Below are 20,236 nucleotides of genomic sequence, written 5' to 3' on the forward strand. Positions count from 1 at the left end.
ACATCAGTTCTTCGATGGGATTCCCCAGGCTGAGGTTTAGCACCTCTCTTCTCTGGAAGATAACATTTCTATTTGCAATTTCAATTTTGATTGCTTTGGGTTTCTTCTTTCCGATCTTTCTTGGAAAGCCAAGTGTTCCAATGAAAGAATCAAGCCCCCCCTTTAATGGCCCCATCTTATTTTTCAGAAATTAGACAATTTTTGCAAAAGTAGTGATTGGAGTTTCTTCCAGTTGTCCTCGTTTGGAAAGCCTTTGGACTTTCTCTTCAGTGTGGTCATTTTAGGCACCCAAGTATGTATGACTGATTTTATTAATTAATTAATTAATTTATTAAAAAGATTTCATTTATTTATTTGACAGAGATAGAGACAGCCAGCGAGAGAGGAAACACAAGCAGGGGGAGTGGGAGAGGAAGAAGCAGGCTCGTGGCGGAAGAGCCTGATGTGGGGCTCGATCCCACAACGCCGGGACCATGCCCTGAGCCAAAGGCAGATGCTCAACCGCTGTGCCACCCAGGCACCCCCTGTATGACTGATTTTAAACATTAAGTTTGATTTCGTTTTTTAAAATTAACTTTTTGTTTCTTTAGAGCAAGTGTGTTTCTAGCCTTCAAAGGAATGGCTTAATGGCTGGATTCACTCGGAAGGACAATACCTCCTTCTGTGTCAAGTCATCGTTCAATGGAGAAATAGTTTCTAAGTCTGGAATCCAAGGACCAAGAAAATGTCAAAAACATTGTGACAGACCGGTACGCGTTGCCAACTTTATATCTTGTCAAGGAAGGATGTTAAAAACCCACCATCTATTATCATTTCATGAAAGAAAGGCTATCTTAACACCAAAAAAGTTAGTAAATCCACAGTGTCATCCTTTTTAAAAGGGCAATTCTTTAAAGACATCTGGCTTTAAGAAAAACCTGCCATAGTATCATTTGGTTATAGTTTGATTGTGAAAGCATCACCAGAGACTGGCATAGGGAACTGCAGTTTTGGGGAAGCTGGTAACAGTTTCCTGTGTGTGATCTGTTTGGACAGCATGACTACCCTGAGCAGAGGTCTCCTACGGAGGAACCGCAGGGACTCCACTGAGTCCCTTGGGGCCGCGAGCAGAGTGTCTGTGTGAAGGAGCACAGTGGCCCATTCACACAATTCCCTCTGGTAATCTCAGATGGGTTATTTTAGCAGTTCTTGGTTCTTCGGCACGTTGCTGATTTCAGTGTTATGTCTGCAGCCTGAACGCTGATTGCTAAATTAACTGACTTTCAAAGCCGCCACCCCCTGACCAAGCCGCACTCAACCAAGGTAGGGTGCGAACATCAACCCGGCTGCTGAAGGAGGATTTAAAAGCAGCACATATTTTGAGCAGGGACAGCGTCCTATGTCACAAATCCTGTTTTATTATTTAGGGAAGTCTGTCTTCTCCCCAGAGGAGGGGCACGGCCCCAAAGGGCAGGCCTGTGGGTCATTCATCTTTGATTTTCTGAGCTACTCATATAGATTGGTTAAAATTTCTTTTTAAAAAAAATCAACATAATCTTAAAAGATGCATGTTAATCTATATAGCCTTCATAAGGACATTCTGGGAAAAAACGTGGGATGATATCATTGCCACATAATTATGGATACAGTGGCGTTTCATCATAAGAGCATTTAATTTAGGCGAATTTAACTCGAAGTACTCAGCAGAGAGAGAGATTGGAAAACAACAATTAAAAGAGAGGGCAGTTTCACCTGGCACCCTTGTCACTGAGCATATTTCCAGAAGGGCGGTTGTGCTGCTACCTCAGAGCAGAGGTGCTCAGACTTCAGTGCGCTCCCTTGCAGAGGTCCTGATTCAGTAGGTCTGGGGCAGGACCCCCCCAGATCGCCTTTTTTAAAAAATATTTTATTTATTTATTTGAAAGAGAGAGAGACAGCCAGCGAGAGAGGGAACACAGCAGGGGGAGTGGGAGAGGAAGAAGCAGGCTCCCAGCGGAGGAGCCTGATGTGGGGCTCGATCCCAGAACGCCGGGATCACGCCCTGAGCTGAAGGCAGACGCTTAACGACTGAGCCACCCAGGTGCCCCCCAGATCGCATTTCTAACGAATTCCCAGGCGACGCTCATGCTGCTATTGCACGAACTACATTTTAAGAACCACCTGAGCTCATGTGAGCTCATCTGTGCTCCTCGTGGTGTAAACACCTTGCCGTGCAGAATGTGTGTGACTCTTGTGTTTAGCGGTGTTTGTTTTTGTACACCATGGCCCCTAATCATAAGTCAACCCCTTCATCCAGTGTTCAGCCAAAAGCCCCTGGCCTTCGCTGTGAAGTCATGAATCCAGATAACCTGATTTTGTGCTGAACTGGCCAAAATAAAATAGGCAAGAGGGAGTGAGTGTGCGGGCCCAAAGACAGCGTTTCCTTGGCTCCGCAGAAAGGGCTATGGGTCGGGGAAGCCAAAGCCCCAGTCATCACTGTGAACTTGTTCTACTTCTAAGTACCAGTGGGCACCCATGAAGGGGGAAGGATCCTTCCCAGGATTGAAAAGGCCAGCCAAACAGAAGAAAACAGTTTCCCCGCCATGGAATAAGTCACTTACTGGACACCATGGCAATGATGCTGATTGTGCTCGCTTGCCACGGAGAATTAGCCGAAGCTTCTCCATTCTGCCTGACCTTGCCCATGCTCCCTCTGCCTCAACTGAATGAATGAATGAACTAATGGCTGCCATTTCTCTTTCACATACCAAAAAGGTTCTGAATTGTCTGACACCAGTAGGTCAAGAAAAGTTTGCAGATGTAACTGTTCTCAAGTTTCCCGGATCCCCCCTGCCCTTTCTCCCAGAATCTCTACCCTCCTTAAAAAAGTAGGGGATGAGAAAATATAAAGCAGATTTCACTTTTAATGCAGAGCAAGGTGGCCAGTTTTTTTCTATTTCAAAGAAGTGTAGCTCTGGTCAGAGAGATCTGTAATCAGATCCAACAAAAGTTCTTACCTCAAACAGTTGATAAACTGGTTCTAAAAATAATCACGGATGATAATTTGTTCGCTCTGTGAATGTTAATGTCCTGTTACACAATTTGTCAGTAAAAAAATTATATTTGGGGAGAAAAGGAAACCATAGGAACTTCAACAACAACAACAACACATCGACTGATTTAATAAATGTTGGCTTCTCCTTATCGAAGGGAAATTCCATTCTTCTATTTAATCCTCTGTCCCTCCCAATACACTGTAATCCTGGCCCCAAGGGCCCCTCCAACAATAAACACGTAGGAGGACCTGGTGGAAGGATCTGGAGACTGTCTTGAGAAGCATGCTGAACTGGTGCCGGCTGCTTATTTCTTGCCTCCTTCTGTTTCCAGGGCTCTGAACCCCTTCGTGCCCTGCCGACACAGGTGTGGCCCTGATCCAAATCCCTTTGAAAATACTCCCTCCTTTCCTTGCCCCCAGTATATTCTCAGAGGCATGTATTTCAAGCACAGAATTCCTTATCTGCTGCTGAGGAAGGAGGAAGAGCTTCCGAGAAGACCATCTGAAAACTATTTTGTCGTCCCCAAGAAATAACATAGTCCCTGGGCTTAGGAGCCTGCTCTGGGTGGGAGCTCTGAAAGGATTTGGGCAGCGAAAAATGAGCTCATGAGGCACCGGGTGGGACCAACTTTCACTTCTGGACTCCACCCACCATCCCATGCCTGCCTCTGCCCAACACAGGGGAAGTCAGGAAATACTCGTGGATAAACACATGACAACCCAAAGACACAAACATAAAATTACTTCTAAGCAAACACTGCTTCTGGTTCTTTGTCAGTGACAGGCCACTCGGGACAGGACTGGGAAATCAGGAAGTTCCCTAGCACCACACCGCAGACACCCCTGTTTAGATTTGCCTCCCCCCCAACCAAAAGCCCTAAGGGGTTAGGCGATGAGATACAGTGTGAGACCAACTTGAGAGGAGGGAGCTGGCTGGGAGGATTCCTTTAAGTAACTGGGGCTTACCTCTGTCACATCTCCTGTGGTAAGCGAGAAGTGAGGAGCACCCATCTTAGTCCCCTTGCCTGTGCTACAGGTTACAGTTCCGGGAGAAACTGACTGTAGGGCTGCAGAAGTTTCTGGCACTACTGCACTGCACACTAACACCTGTAGGAATAATGCTGTGAGGTGCAGTTGGTAGCTGGCCAACAGAGTCTGGGGAATGCTATTTCACGTGAAATCCAGCCCCAACATGGAGGGAGGAGTTAAGTATCTTCTGCCAGATGAGCAATGGAGGTGAGCCTGGGAGTAAGTGCACCTGTCCGTGGGACCAGCAGGAGCTCTGTCTCCTGCTCCAGATGAGATGACCACTCACGTCTTGGTCTTTGCTATCAATTTTCACTCCTGCTAGCTGCTTTTATTCCAACGTTGGATTTTTCTTATTTTGGAACGTGACTTTTCAAGTTTTCATTTTTTTTAAAAAAGATTTTGTTTATTTGAGAGAGAGAAAGAGAACACGACACAACATGAGCAGGTGAGGAGCCCCATGTAGGACTCAATCCCAGGAGCCCGAGATCATGACCTGAGCCAAGGGCAGGAGCTTAACCGACAGAGACCAGGCGCCCTCATCATATATGTATATATGATATCTATATATATCATATATGTATATTTTTAACGTGACCTTCATCACCCCAGTCTTCAGAGGGTATTATCCCCATTTCACAGTTGAGGAATCAAGAGCCTTCAAAACAAAGCGATGTAAGTGATTTTCTACTGACTGAGCCAGCCAGGTGCCCCTGAAGTCCAACACTTTAAAGGAATAAGATAAATCCAATGCTCAACAATATAAAATTATTATTGTCTGGTACTTAATAAATTATCAGTATACAAAAAAAGGGGGGGAAATACGACCCATAACTAGGAGAAAAATTAATAAAAAGACCCCAAAATTACAATAATAATGGAAGCAGAGACAAGGATATGGTAACTACTATAAACATGCTCCATTTGGTCAAGAATCTAGAGGAAATGGAACATGATGAAGGGAAATATGAAAGATAATAAAGGGACACAGATCAAATTTACAGAGATGAACAAGAGAACACCTGAAATAAAAAAACACACTAGATGGAATTAGCAGCAGATCAGACACTGCAAAAGATCAGTGAATTCAGAGACACAGATTAGAAGCTATCAAAAACTAAACACAGAAAGAACTCTCCCCCCCACCCCCAGAACATCAGTGATGTATGGTACAGCCTCCAGTGACCTAATACACATACAGTGGAATCCCAGAGAGAGAGGAGAAAGGGAAAGGGCTGGAAAAAATATCTGAAGAAATACCGGGGCTGGAATAATTGGTTATCTGTGTGCAAGAAATGAAAAAGAGAACTTCAACCTTATGAGATACATGAAAATTAGGTTGATGTTAATCAAAGATATGAACGTAAAACCTTAAATATAAAATTAGAGAAGAAAACATGAATGAACATCTTTGTGACTTTGGGATAGGCAAAGGCTTCTTGACTAGGGCACAAAAAGCATAAAACAAAGAAAAAATTGATAAATTAGACATAAAAATTAAAAATGTTTGCTCTTCAAAAGACGTTGTTAAGAAAATGAAAAGATAAACAATAGAAAGGTAGAAAATATCTGCAAAGTACTTCTTTGTATAAAGGACTACTATCCAGAATAAAGAACTTTCAATAATAAGACTCAACAATAAAATAAAGAACTCTATTTATTTAATTTTTTTTTTAAGATTTTATTTATTTATTTGAGAGAGACAGAGAGAGCACATGAGCGGCAGGGAGGGGCCGAGGGCGAGGGAGAAGCAGGCTTCCCGCTAAACAGGGAGCCTGATGCGGGGCTCAATCCCAGAACCCTGGGATCATGACCTGAGCCAAAGGCAGATGTTTAACTGACTGAGCCGACCGGGTGCCCCAACAACTCATTTAAAAAAGAAATGTGCAAGAGATTTGAGTAGGCACTTTACTAAAAATATGCATGTACAGCAAACACGGTACCTGAAAAGATGCTCAACATAACTGGTCATTAGGGAAATGCAAAGAAAAATCACAATGAGATACCACTACACTCACTCAAATAGCTACTAGAGGGACAATACCAAGTCTGGGTGAGGATACAGAACAACTCGACCTCTCATAAAGTACTGGTGGGGATGCAAAGTGGTAAGCCCCTTTGGAAAACAAGTTTGGCAGTTTCTTGTAATTCTTATCATATGACCCAGTGATCACTTTCCTAGGTTTTACTTAAGAGGAATAAAAACATGACCACAAAAACATTTCTATATGAATGCTCAGAGCCACATTATTCACAATCTCCAAAAAGTAGAAATGCCCAAATGTATTTCAACTTAGTTAATATAAACAAACCATGCATATAATGGAATATTACTCAGCAATAAAAAGTAACGGGTTATACCACATTAATAAAGGTAAAAAAGTCACACGATCATCTCAATAGATACAAAAAAGAATATGACAAAATCCAAACCCTTTCATAGTAAACACACTCAACAAACTAGAAATAAGGGGGACTTCTTCAACCTGCTAAAGGATATCTATGAAAAACCCACAGCTGACAACATACTTGACGGTGAAAGGTGGAAAGCTCTCTCCCGAAGATCAGGAAGTAGACCAGAATGTCTGTTCTTGCCATTTTTATTTATCACTGTACAGGAGGTTCCAGCCAGAGTAATTAGGCGATTAGCAAAATAAATAAAAGGCAGCCAGATTGGAAAGGAAGGAGTACAAACTGTGGTGCACATGACATGATCTTATATGTAGAAAATCCCAAGGAGTCCACAAAAAACCCTTAATAAATGACTTCAGTAAGCTTGCAGGATAAAAGATTAATACACGTATATCAATTGTACTTCTATACAGTAGCAAAAAACCACCCAAAATTGAAATTAAGAAAATAATTTCTTTTACAACAGCATCAGAAAGAATAAAATAGGAATAAATTATTTAACAAAAGATGTTCATGATGTGTACAGTGAAAACTACAAAACATCACCGAAAGAAGATCTAAATAAATGGAAGGACATACTGTGTTCTGATCTGAATTCCTGAAGACATAATATTGTTATAATGACAATACTCCTCAAATTGACCTACAGATTTAGCACAATACCTATCGAGATCCTAGCTGGTTTTTCTTTCCTTTCTGCAGAAGTTGACAAACTGTGCGACCCAGCCAAAACAATCTTGAAACAGAAGAACAAAGGTGGAGGGTTTATAACCTAATTTCAAAAGTTACTAGAAAGCAATGATAGCCAAGACAGTACGGTTCTGGCGTAAGGACAGACATACAGGCCAATGGAATAGAATTGAGAGTCCAGAAATAAATTCATATATTTATGGCCAATTGATTATTTGACCATGGTACTAAGACAATTCAATGAGGAAAGGATAATAAGTCTTTTCAACAAATAGTGCTGGGATAAATGCATAGCCATGTGCAAAAGGATGAGGTTGGAGCTGTACCTCCCACCACATACAAAAATTCACTCAAAATGGATCAGAAACTAGGGCACCGGGGTGGCACAGTCAGTTGAGTGTCCGACACTTGATTTTGGCTCAGGTCGTGAGATCAAGCCCTGCGTCAGGTTCTGGGCTCAGCACGGAGTCTGCTTGAGACTCTCTCTCTCCCTCTGCCCCTCCCCACCACTTTCTCTCTCTCTCTTTCTCTCTCTCTCTAAAATAAATAAATAAATCTTAGAAAAAATGGATCAGAAACCTAAATGTTAAGAGATAAAATTATAAAAGGCTTTAGAAGAAAACATGCATAAAAATCTTTGTGACCTTGGATTAGGCAATGGTGTCTTAGATTTGATGTCAAAAGCACAAACAAGAGAAAAATAGATAAATCGGATGTCATCAGAACTGAAAACTTCTGTACGTCAAAGGACATTATCAAGAAGGTGAAAAGACAACCCACAGAATGGGAGAAAATAGTTGTATATCATATATCTGATAAGGGATTAATATCCAGAATATATAAAAGACTCTTATAACTCAAGAATAAAAAGACAACCCAATTAAAACATGGGCAAAGGATCTGAATAGACATTTCCCTAAAGATGATATACAAAGGGCCAATGAGCAGTAGAACAGATGTTTGACATCCCTAGCTGTAAGGGAAATGTGAATCAAAAAGCACAATGCAATATGCCTTCATGCCCACCAGGATGGCAATGATAAAAAAAAGACGGACAATAACAAGTGCCATCAAGGATGTGGAGAAATGGGAACCCTCATACACTGCTGGCAGGAATGTAAAATGATGCAGTCTCTTTAGAAACAGTGTGCCAATTCCTCAAAAAGTTCAACTTAGGGTTGGCATATGCCCAGCAATTGTACTCCTAGGTCAATACCCAAGGGAACTCAAAACATATATTCCCACAAACACTTGTCCGTGAATCTTCATAATAGTATTATTCATAACAGCCAAAAAGTAGAAACAACCCAGATGTCCATCAACTGATGAGTAGACAAAATGTGGTATATTGATCCAAAGGAATACTATCCTGCCATAAAAAGAATAGAGCGTTGATTCATGATACAACATGGATGAACTTGAAAACATTGTTAAGTGAAAGAAGCCAGACACAAAAGGCCACATGTTGTATGATACCATTTATTTGAGATGTCTAGAATAAGCTTTCAAAACCAACTTGCTTAACTAATTCAATTGACATGGGTAACTAGTTTCAGGTTATCTGTGATGAGAGCTGCTGGAGTGGGGCAAGACAAGAACACACAGACAAAAACCGAAATCACAGATGTTCTGAGACCCCAGTTGCTCATTTGGACAGTATTTTACTCCTGGGGTGGAAATGTGGGTAAGACAGTTTCATGACCTGGTTCCATTACAGATCCAGACACTCAGCCCAACTCACACTACTAGAGGCTCTTAATTTTGGTCATGGAATTAGGCACCAGACCAGGAGCCAAGGAAGCTCGACTGTTTCACTAACCAACTGTGTGACCTTGGGCAAGTCACTTAATTGCTATCGTTTCCATTCTACCTACTGATTACATGGTCTCTAAACTCTAAAATTCTAAGAATTGTGGGCCTATGTCCTCAGCACCAGGCTTGGAATTAACGAGGGGTAAACACCACATGAACCTAGCAATCTAATAACACATCCTGTATTATTCTGACTTCCGAAAGGCAGCTAGAATCATCTGCTTATTTTGGGAGCTCGCTGTTCCCTGGGAAAGATACTTTTGGCAAAAGCAACTGTTCAGATGACAGTCTCAGTGTTTTGGAGAAAAGCAACTAATTTATTGACAACAAAGCCTGTTTTTTTTTCCTTGAAATTTCATAGCTGCAGGCCCAGAAATAAAAAGTCCCCAGAAGACTCTAAAAATATGTCCTCAATTCCCTTTTATCTCCCACCCAGCGCTGAGAGAATCGCACCAACTGTGTCATATTGAACACATCTGCATCCAACACCGATAAAAGCACATGACCAAGGAAACAGATAAGAATTGTTTTCAATTTGTTCAGATGGGATTGGTTAAATTTAACCTAATTAGACTAAATAATCAAAGCAGGTGTTTGTAAGTGGCCAATGTTTTCATTCTCTGTAATTGTTTGGCTGTATTTCCCAGGAACTTAGGTAAAGGAAGTCAGTATGTTATAAAAATCATCGACCTTATATTTATTCATGTCACACATACATTATTCATGTTCAAGGCAGTACAAATACAAGGCATTGTTGGATACTTGTCACAGGTTTTACCATTTAGCCATCATCAACATCTGAGCCGGCCTTTGGGAGTGCTTACATTACCTAACTTCCATTATATAAATACAAGTGGTAATAAATGAGAGCCTGTCTTCTAATCTTATACTGATCTACAGAGCACACTGACTTGGCATTCAGACTATTTAGGGATTCTGACTTCACGCTCACAGCCTGGTCACTTTTAAGGCATTGAGAAGAAAAATAATAATAATAAAAGTTACATTCCAGTAAAACAAAATGTTTATTGCATTTGGCAGAATGATGAGATCTGAACTATAAATCCCAACTAACAAAGAAACCACAAAACGCAGCTGCCAGCAGCCTGGTACAGAGAAGTGTTTCGTGCAGTGGCCATGGGTCCACCTGGAAAGAGAAAAAGGGCAGGTGGCTGCCTGGGAGCGGTCAAGCTCTCTTTTTCTAGTAACTGCTTTGTCCCAGGTACACCCTCATGTTGTTCCACATACTGCCAGCACGGGAGACAGAAATGCTGGCAAGAAAGTACCCATGAAAGCATGTGATCTGGAAGTTCCTGTGAAGGGGATCCCTCTCTGAGATTTGGGGGTTCTACAGGAGAAGAAGAGGAGTGGGAAGTTGGAACAATCAGGAGGGTTCTAGGGCAACCTCCCCGAGGTAGTGGTTTTTCTGATTCTGACCCTGACTGTTCTATGGGGCCACGAGGTAAGTGCCTGGAGAGCTCAGACTCTGCTCTCCTACTGTGCATGTGACACTTGGCCAGCTGTCTCTGAGCCTTGGGTTTCTTCATGTCTGACACAAGGGACCGCTAGTACCTCCCTTACTGATGTACGCAAAATGCTTGGCACAAGGCTTGGCACGGAGTTCGGTGCTCAGTAACTGTTGGTCATAATTATTATGATCCCCACAAGTAAGATGGCATTGAAAATGTTTCCTGAGAACAAGAGTATGCTGGGCATCCTATATTATACACATTTCAGGGGCAGGGAAAGAGCCTTCTGGGATCACTTGTATGCTGTGGAATGGGATGGAAAGTGCCCAAGCTGAGAGCGACAAATGGCAGGTGGGTCTGCAGTGACAGTGAAAGCTCTGTGTCTCCCGTCTCTGCCCAGGCCTGCAAGGCAGCCCCGGAGCGTGAGTGCAGTTAGGCCTTCTCTTCCTCATCGACCCTGACTCCACCCGGAGACTATAATTTTCTTTCCAGCAGGAAACTGATGTATACGAATGATGACAGCTGGATTCAGAAGAGGAAAAAGAATACAGGGGACAGAGAGTCCTGTGGGTTTAAATCACTTTGGAACTCAAAACAAAACCCCCAGATCTGGAATTTTTAAAACCTAGTTAATGGCTGAGGAAACCTCAAAGGATGGGGAAGCACTAAGATAAAAGTCTGAATCACACAAAACACATCATTATCTTAAGCTTTTCTAATCGTCTTCCCTGCCCTTCCCCTTCACTGTTTTTCTCCTTGTTTATGCCCCCAGCCCCTCAACATCGTTCTGAGACTGTTCAGAGGTGGAAATAGCCTTCCAAGGTCACGTACAGAACCGTGTTTGAGAGGAGATGGACCGATCCTCCTCCAACCAAAACTGCTTTCCTGAAATGGATTCTACTTCATTTCTTTAGGAATAATTAATCGCCTTCAAGAGTCATAGTTAGATACATTTACTGTTGAAATACACATACATACTCCCATATGAATAACACAGAACTATGGTGTATAAGATCTGTAAAATGGAAATAAGAGGAAGAAACCCCCATGATGGCACCATTCAAAGACAACCATTTTGAGCACTCTGCTGCATTTACCTTCATTCAGTCTGGTTCTCTGTTCCCCACCCCACCTCCCAGACCCCCAGTACTGATGGATCACAATGTCTGGAAAAATCCCCTTGACATTCCACGAATGGGTTTTCAGTTACATTCTTTTTTGGCGACAACAGGAGCTTAGTTCATGAGGTTCTAAGAATTCTACGAGGATGAGAGCATAGAAGGAAATTTCACCGGGTCTTAAAAACTACGTGATGTGCTGGGGCGCCTGGGTGGCACAGCAGTTAAGCGTCTGCCTTCGGCTCAGGGCGTGATCCCAGCGTTATGGGATCGAGCTCCACATCAGGTTCCTCCACTATGAGCCTGCTTCTTCCTCTCCCACTCCCCCTGCTTGTGTTCCCTCTCTCGCTGGCTGTCTCTATCTCTGTCAAATAAATAAATAAAATCTTAAAAAAAAAAAAACTACGTGATGTGACTCTCTGTCTCATATCCTTCAACAATTTCCTTTGTCTACAAGGTCAAGTACAAGCTCCTCAGATTGGCCTGTGAGATCCTTATGATTGAATTCCTGCCTCTGTGACTTCCAGTCACACCTGCCTGGCCTTGAACCCAACACTCTGGTCACTGCCCAAGCTCTTTGAAGGCTGTGCTGACTTGTGCCTCTGTGCCTCTGGCCACGCTCCTCCGTCTGTCTGTAATGCCCACCTTCAACTTGCCCATGTGGTGAATCTCAACTCACCCTCAAAACTGCTCAATGTTCTCCTTTATGAAGCCTGTCTTCCCAAGTAGAAATGACCTTCCATTCTTTGGTGCCTCCAATGTATCCCATTAAACGTTTCCCGTACAGCACCTGTAATCTCTTACTGCCCCCACTCATAAGCCCAAAACCCATGAGTGTGTGTCTCCAGCTATAGCTGCTCAACATGTCTGATGTTAGCATGTCATTTCTGATGAATGAAAAAAATACATGAACAACAAAAATAATCCTTATTTGGAATCAGTCAGAGGGGCAGGAGCACACTTAATCAAGTGGATTTCTTGACATTCTATGATGGCTATGCTATCTTTCACATTTTCCTAGGAAAGTAGACATTCTTCTTTCCTGAAGATGTTTAAAGTAAGAGGAGAATTGTGAATGTGAAGGGCTGCAGGGGACTGGATTAGATGCACGGTTTGTAGCTAATGATAACGAGGATCATAATAATATTAACAGTAGCTAATATTTATTGAGCACTTACTCTGTGCGATGCAACACACATTCCTTACATAGGAATTTACGTAAATTTGTCAACAACCACTCTAAGATACAGATCCTGTCATCACCCCCAATTACAATTGAGAAAAATTGTCTCCGAGACGTTCAACGATTTGCCTAAGGTCACAAAGCTAAATGGCAGATCTGGGATTCAAACCCAGGGCTACGACTTCAGAGCCTAAATGATATATTCCCTACTCTGAGTTTTGTGAGCTAATAATGGAGGTAGGTAGATATATACACATTTACAGACATGATATGAACATGACAAGACATGATATAAACATTTGATTTCAGAAAATGAATTTACATCTGATTGATGCATGAATTTAAATAAGACTTTGTATTTTGATGACAACTGTTACTATTCTAGAAACTGAGGAAAACTCTGCATTTCAAGCAGTTAATAACAACCCATTTAACAAGGGCCTGCTATGTGCTAGCTGAGGGACAAAGAATCTAAGACATGATCCATACTTTCAAGGTACTTGCAAGGTAACACTAGAATGTCATGACGTTATTTCGAAATCATACTGAAGTCTACACATCTAAGTAAGTGATCGCCTTATTTGGTAACATATTTAGTTATTGCTCAAACTGCCTTTGGAAACAATTTATGAAACACAAAAGAATAGATTTCATTACTTTTTTTTTTTTTAAAGATTTTATTTATTTATTCGACAGAGATAGAGAACAGCCAGCGAGAGAGGGAACACAAGCAGGGGGAGTGGGAGAGGAAGAAGCAGGCTCACAGCAGAAGAGCCTGATGTGGGGCTCGATCCCAGATCGCCGGGATCACGCCCTGAGCCAAAGGCAGACGCCTAACTGCTGTGCCACCCAGGCGCCCCAGATTTCATTACTTTTAAGTTCATGTTTATTTTTTTCCTAAACAGGACCGTCCATCTTAATCGCCATCGTATTTGACAGTTGGTTAGTTCTAAAAATCTAGTTCCATCCTCAAAGGAAGAAAATTTGTTTGCATGGATGTATTCTATGATTATATAACACTCATACAGATAGACACACACATACACACATCTGTGGCTTATGTGGGCAAACCCCAAAGGACCGGATAAAATCCTTACTTGTCTGATAGGAATATAATATGAGCCACATTTTTTAAAGTAAAAAGAAATAGGTGAAATTCATTTTAATAATATATTTTATTTAATCCACTATCTCAAAAATCGTATCATTCCAACATGTAATCAATATAAAAAGTGAATGAGAAATTTTACATTCTTTTTTTCATACTAACTCTTTGAAATTGGGTGTGTATTTTATTCTTCTAAAACATTCCCATTTGGATCGGCCACATCCCGAGTGCTTAGGAGCCACATGTGGCTAGTGACTGCCACACTGGGCAGTGCGGGATAAAATATTTCAAGCAACGGCTGTCCAACTAGAATAAAGGCAAGAGCACCCACCCCGTCACACCCTCCCCCGCAGAGTAACGCCTCTGTAAGAGGAATGATGCTCGATGCAGGTACAATACTGCTGAGTAAAATAAACGACAGCTGTGACATTTAACTGGGGTACAGACTCTTCTATAACGTAAGACTTTGGAGGAAAGGATGGTTCAAAAAGGCCAACATCTCCATGGAGGAGCCCAAGCATCAGTAAAAGGCGGGTGGCTGGAGAACAGAGAATCCACCACCCATGAATTTTGCCCACAACATTCAAGGGTTAACCCCTCCGGACAAGGAATAAAGCTACTTAATGTTATGAGAAAGTTGGTTCAAATAAACTGCTGAATACGGTCAGCCACACACAACTTTCCAAGAGGATCCCAAAGTCTGGACTCGTGAGTCGTGAGTGACTCTTTCAAGGCCAAAGTCCTTTAGCTACTAAGCAGAGAAGTACTATAAAGCTGTATGGAATTTGGAACTGAAATACAAAAACAGAGGAAACCTGAACCAACTTACTTGGTAACACCTGATTTATAATCTCTGCACCCCAGTTAGTTCAAGTGTAAAATAAGGTGGCGCAACCCTGAGGTCCCTTACAGTGGGGCTGATCTATAATTTATGGTGCAAACTGGATACTTTCAAAGGTAAAAGGGGGCACCATTAATAATTAGGCTGGGACAAGAGGCATAAATAGGACTGTTTTACAGCCATAAAACTATATGATCCTATTCTACCAAATGGATATGAGAGCAGCCCCTCTGCAGGGCTATGGAGCTGATGAAAGTCCAGGCGTGTTCTTCTTACCTCTGCATGGCCACAGGGGCTTTGTGGGCTAATATACATTGATCCGGGTGAGGTGGTTTCGCACCTCCCCCTCAAAGCACTTAAAATTGGTTTGAATTTGGGAACAGGGTTTCATATGGACAGAGCTGGACTCTGACAGCCTGAATATATTTACTGAAGACAACAAATCATTGACAGACTAAATGTAACAGAGGAAAGGCCTGGCCTGCTTGTACTCAGAATGTGACTTTGTAATTGTAGCCTCCTTTAGACAGGCCTAATCAATTAGAAAAGGCTGATTTTAACCAGTTGCAGGCTCATTACCCTGCATTCCAGTTTGTGTTGATGAAAATCAGTTTCAGTCTGTGGCCTGGAACTCATGTACAGCACTTCCTGCAGCCTCTTATATAAACACATCAAAAAAATTTTTTTTTTTAAATTTGGAGTTGCCCTTCTCCATTTTAAGAAAAGCACTCTGTGAATCATGATTAAAATAGAACAATTGTATATGGATCTGGTGCCCCATACCAGGAAACATATATGACCAAGGAACACATCTCAAGTCAGAGCTTAAGGCAGTGAAGGGTGGATTTGGGACTGAGTCGCAGGTATCCAGACTCCAGCATCAAACAGCCCAGCTCAGTTAGCTCCGCAGAATGGACCAAAATGGACTCGCCGTTATTGAAAATGATGAATTTCAAAGACAATGCATGGAAGAGGAAAAAGCCAAGATCTCTGAAACACAGAGAGTATCTGAGTAGAGTCCAAACTCCCTCCTGAATGACCGAATAGAAAATAAATGGCAAACTTCCAACTAAACGAGGACAAGTTTCCTTGAGAAGCTTTACAAGGGAACCGTATGACACCATGCTTAATTTTGATGTGTGGTTAGGTTTACAAAAGTAGAAGCTGGGGGGAGTGTGTGGTAGAACCACTCAAAGCCCCACCTGTATTTCAAAGATCCACAATCATTCCAAAATATGATAGAACTATGAATCATACCTGGCTGGGTGCCTTTCGTGGGCTTGTCGAGGCAGCGAGTCAACAGGAAGAGAATGTCAACATATACAGCTCTGGTCACCAAACATGGATTTTGCCTAGAAAGGTAAAGAACAGGAGATAAATTGATATTTTCTTCTCTGACGTCTGGGTCACAGAAGAGAAAAAGGTATTTTCTGACAGGCATATCATGAGCCTTAGGGGGTTACGGCAAATGCTAAAAAAGACAGATAACCGCCAATAGTAGAAACATGTCAGTAAGTCAAATGAGGAAATGAAATCCTAGGGCATATGGTGGAGGCTGGGGAGACGCATGCACAAAACAGATAAAACTCTATGCTCTGCTTCCAAATAAAACAAACTGAAAACAAACAAAACCCAGTATCCCATCCAGTTATTTGAAAACAAGGGGATTGGCAGGGGGAGTTATATTCTATTATTTTTCCTCTTTAGTGGACAGATCTGGGGGGGGGAGATCTTTGTACGAGTGTCACTGACTGAGCATTTTGGAGAAGGAGAACTGCACTGCCATAGGACAAACCATACCTCCGGACTTAAAATAACCCGCTGAAAACCAAACACACGGAAGCACTCACAAACACGGTGACAGACATTCCTTTCCCAATAAATGGAAGTTTTTCTTCTTTCAGTAAACGCAGTTCACTTTACTCTTTGAACCACATGCTGGAAAAAGTAAGTGGGCTTAAACTGAGGGGTCTGGATAAAAAAGGAAGAATGAAGACTTTCTTTTGAGAACAGTGCTGAAGGTCCCCTGGCTCTGAGCCTCGGTTCAGACTGACCATGAAAAGGGCCCCACCCTCCCTGGTGTACTAATAATTCAGTACAAGTAGTGAAAAGGGAAGGGACAGATCTGGGTTTGAATCTTGGCTTTGCTGCTTATTTCTGTGACCTGAGTCATATTCCTGACCTGTACAATGGGAACCCTAATCACTGCATGGTGAGTCACCGTGACTTCCGACGTGGCCCAGCAACCTGAGTGCCCGCCTCGCAGCTGGGCCACGGCAGACGCCCCGTCAGTGTTCGCTCCCTGCCTTCTCTGCTTCCAGCCTAAGATTAGGGAATGGCACAAGTGTTCTGGCTCGTGAAAATTCCGTTCACTTGACCCCTAAACCCATCCTCCTCATTCCCTGCATTTTAATCAGTTTTATCATTTCCCTAAAGTTTATTCCTACTCTATCCTGAACTGCTCACATTCCCGGGCTGGCATGTGCTCTCGCATGAAAAGCAAATCAGATACTTTTGACTTAAAACTGTCTTGTCTCCAGGTGTCTCTGTTGCGGACCCATCTCATTTCTGTCCTACTGACTTGCTTCCTCTATAGTTATCTGCTTGCTTCGACTCCTACCCTCCCGTAACTCCTAGTTTATACCCATATCTCACATTTGGCCTAATTTCATACCTGCGCGCAGCTATGTTTTTAAAAACCAGCTTTAAAAAATAGGTAACATGTGCACGTCAGTACAAAAGGGCATGCGGTGAAAATGAAGCTCTCTTCCACCCACTGCCCTCTACTCACCTCTGTTCCCCCGAGGCAGCCACTATTACTACTTCTCAGTATGTCCTTCCAGGCTTATTCTGTTCATTTACAAGCATCTATCTATAGTTACCCACTTATTTATTTTTACACAAATAGTAGTTTCCTATATACTGAGTTCTAGGCATTACTTTTTCTCACTTACATATTTTCGACATCATGCCATTAAAAACAGAGATCTGCCTCATTTTTCAATGGTTGTAGACTGCTCCATGCCATGGAGGTACTAATCCCCTTTTGAAATTCTTCAGATTAAATACTTTGCTAAAAACAACAAAGAATGTATATATACCTCAGTTTTGTGCATATAAATGTGTACTCAGGGGAGAAATTCCTAGAAGCTGAATGGATGGATCAAGATATTTGCACATTTAAAATTATGACTGATTTTAACAAGATGCTCTCCAAAGAGACTGTACCAATTTACACTTTCACCAAGAGCATGTCAGAATTCTAGTCTCCCACAACCTGACCAACACAGTGCACTATTAAACTTTTTGACTTTGACCAAGATGATAAGTGAAAAACAGTATCTTATCATTTTTAAGTTGCAGTTACTTTGTTATAAGTGACATTGATCATCACTTCATACGCTTTTCAAAAAAGACACTTGAGGGGCGCCTGGGTGGCTAGTCGTTAAGCGTCTGCCTTCGGCTCAGGGCGTGATCCCGGCATTCTGGGATCGAGTCCCACATCAGGCTCCTCCGCTGGGAGCCTGCTTCTTCCTCTCCCACTCCCCCTGCCTGTGTTCCCTCTCTCGCTGGCTGTTTCTCTCTCTGTCAAACAAATAAAATCTTTAAAAAAAAAAAAAGACACTTGAATTTCCTTTTCTGTGAAATGTATTCAATTCCCCTGTCCATTACATTGTTGGTCTTTTTCTTGTTGATTTGTGGGAGCTCTCTGTACATTAAGGAAATCTACTCTTTGTCACATGTGCTACAAATATTTTTGCAGTTTTTCATTTGTCTTTCAACTTTATAAATTTTTTACAAGTCAAAAATGTTTAGTTCTATGCAGTCAGATATACTGATATTTTTATTTGTGTCTCCTGGGGTTCATATCATGCTTACAAAGTCAACCTTCTTCAAGTTTTTATATATATAAAATCTAGAATTTTCCCATATTTTCTTGTAGTACTTTACAGTTCCGTTTTTTTTGTTGTTGTTGCTTAAAACTTTTACCTACTTGGAATTTTTCTTCCCAATCCTGCCCCTATCTTTTGTTTCTATCTCGTTTTTCCCAGGTCTCTCAATCCTAACTCCTGTCCTTATTCTTCTATTCCCTATGAAAGGGCCACAGTTTACGAAAACTTCTTTAATGATATAATTTGCAATTCTGGCATTTCCACTGTTTAACAGGTAGAACTTCCCTCTGCCAAAGAAAGGGCCACTCAAGAAAGAAAGCGAGAAAAGCCAACGCTGGGGGTTAATGAGTCATCAGATATCCAGCGCAGGGCTGAGTAAGCAGCCTGCGGAGAGCAGACGGAATTTCTTGAGCACCCAGCTTTGAGCTAAGTGCTGGGAAGTGAGGGACATGAGAGGATTTCTGACCTCAGGGAATTCTGTCCAGTTATGGAGATGAAAATAAGGACGAACTTTGGGACAGGATGTAAGGAGTGAAGAGAGAGAACATCAGGGTGGACTGGAGCAATGGGAAAGGTTTATGAAGATGTAATTCCAACCCGGCTGTGAATGACGGGAAGATTTTAGCTAGACAAAGTTGATGGGGAAGGGCATTTTGAGAGGGGGCAATAAATATGAGAAGGAATTAGTTTGGCCTGTCTATGGACCTGGGGAGATCCGGAGGGGAAGATGAGAGAAGGTGTTGAAAAGCAGGAACAAGAATAAGGCAGGCCAGGCCTTCAGGAGGTGGGGTGCCTTCTTGGTATAAACATGCACTGCCTGCTCCCATGCGGCCTCAGAGTCACAGCCTCTCACCCTGGATGTTTTTGTGCTGGTAGAGCGATACAGAACCATAAAGGGAAATTTGGAGGAAGCTGGTTTGACTTTCAACTCTGATGAGGAGCCTAGTTTCCATGAGATTTTTAGCTAAGTTAATATATTTTTAGGATTTCTAAATGAATAGAGGAAAAAGGTTGGCAATCTTTAAAGCCCCCTGCCTGGCTGAAGTGTTCTGCATCTTTTTTTGGACCTGGCACAGGCTGGTGACCTTGCTGGCCTCCTGGGACACTTCGGGGCACCCTCTCACAGCCCCCGTAACAGAGAGGTGCTGGGCCAAGTCTGATGCACTCAACGAGATTGTGGGGTGCTCCCTTGAATGCTGCTGCTTTCGATTCCTGGGAACAGAAGATCTGGGGCCATGAAGGAGTCCATCCATGGCTTCTCCTCTGAGACCAACTCAGACAGAAATTCTGGCTTGGAGTCCACTGGTCATGGCTCCACCTTCAAGAAGGGCTACAGCCACATAACATCCCTGTCTGGACTGAGTTGGGCCTCACTCTGAACTGGCTTCTAGGTCAGGAAAATAATTTTGTTCTCTTTCTTTCTCACTGTTACTTGATGTTTGTTCTGACTTGGAAATGGTACACTGTGAGTTCAGGGTGAGCCAGAGGTTTGTTCTTGGTCTGTCAAGCCACTTTGATGATGGGAATAAAATCTTGGGGGACAGCAAGCCAGCTGGACAGGAAACCAACCCACAGGGTTTTGGTGGGCTTAGGGATTTTTTTTTTCTACCCCCAAATGGAAAAATCCTGGCATGGGGCACAGTATAATAGAGATTTAGAGTGTTCAAAAAA

General features: G+C 42.3%; 1 protein-coding gene across 4 annotated transcripts in view; it reads right to left on the minus strand.

Moving 5' to 3' along the window:
* The window catches only part of THADA (THADA armadillo repeat containing), a 317,055-nt gene that overhangs the window by 64,893 nt on the left and 231,926 nt on the right, over positions 1-20,236 (minus strand). For all 4 annotated transcript variants that reach the window (XM_045771620.2, XM_087863353.1, XM_087863352.1 and 1 more), the window contains one exon: positions 15,930-16,024. In XM_045771620.2, coding sequence (XP_045627576.2) covers positions 15,930-16,024 — 95 coding nt within the window. The remainder of the gene's footprint in view (positions 1-15,929; positions 16,025-20,236) is intronic.

Source organism: Ursus americanus, chromosome 7, assembly GCF_024610735.1.
Source record: "Ursus americanus isolate L20-20 chromosome 7, mUrsAme1.1.p, whole genome shotgun sequence".
NCBI classification, from domain to species: domain Eukaryota; kingdom Metazoa; phylum Chordata; class Mammalia; order Carnivora; family Ursidae; genus Ursus; species Ursus americanus.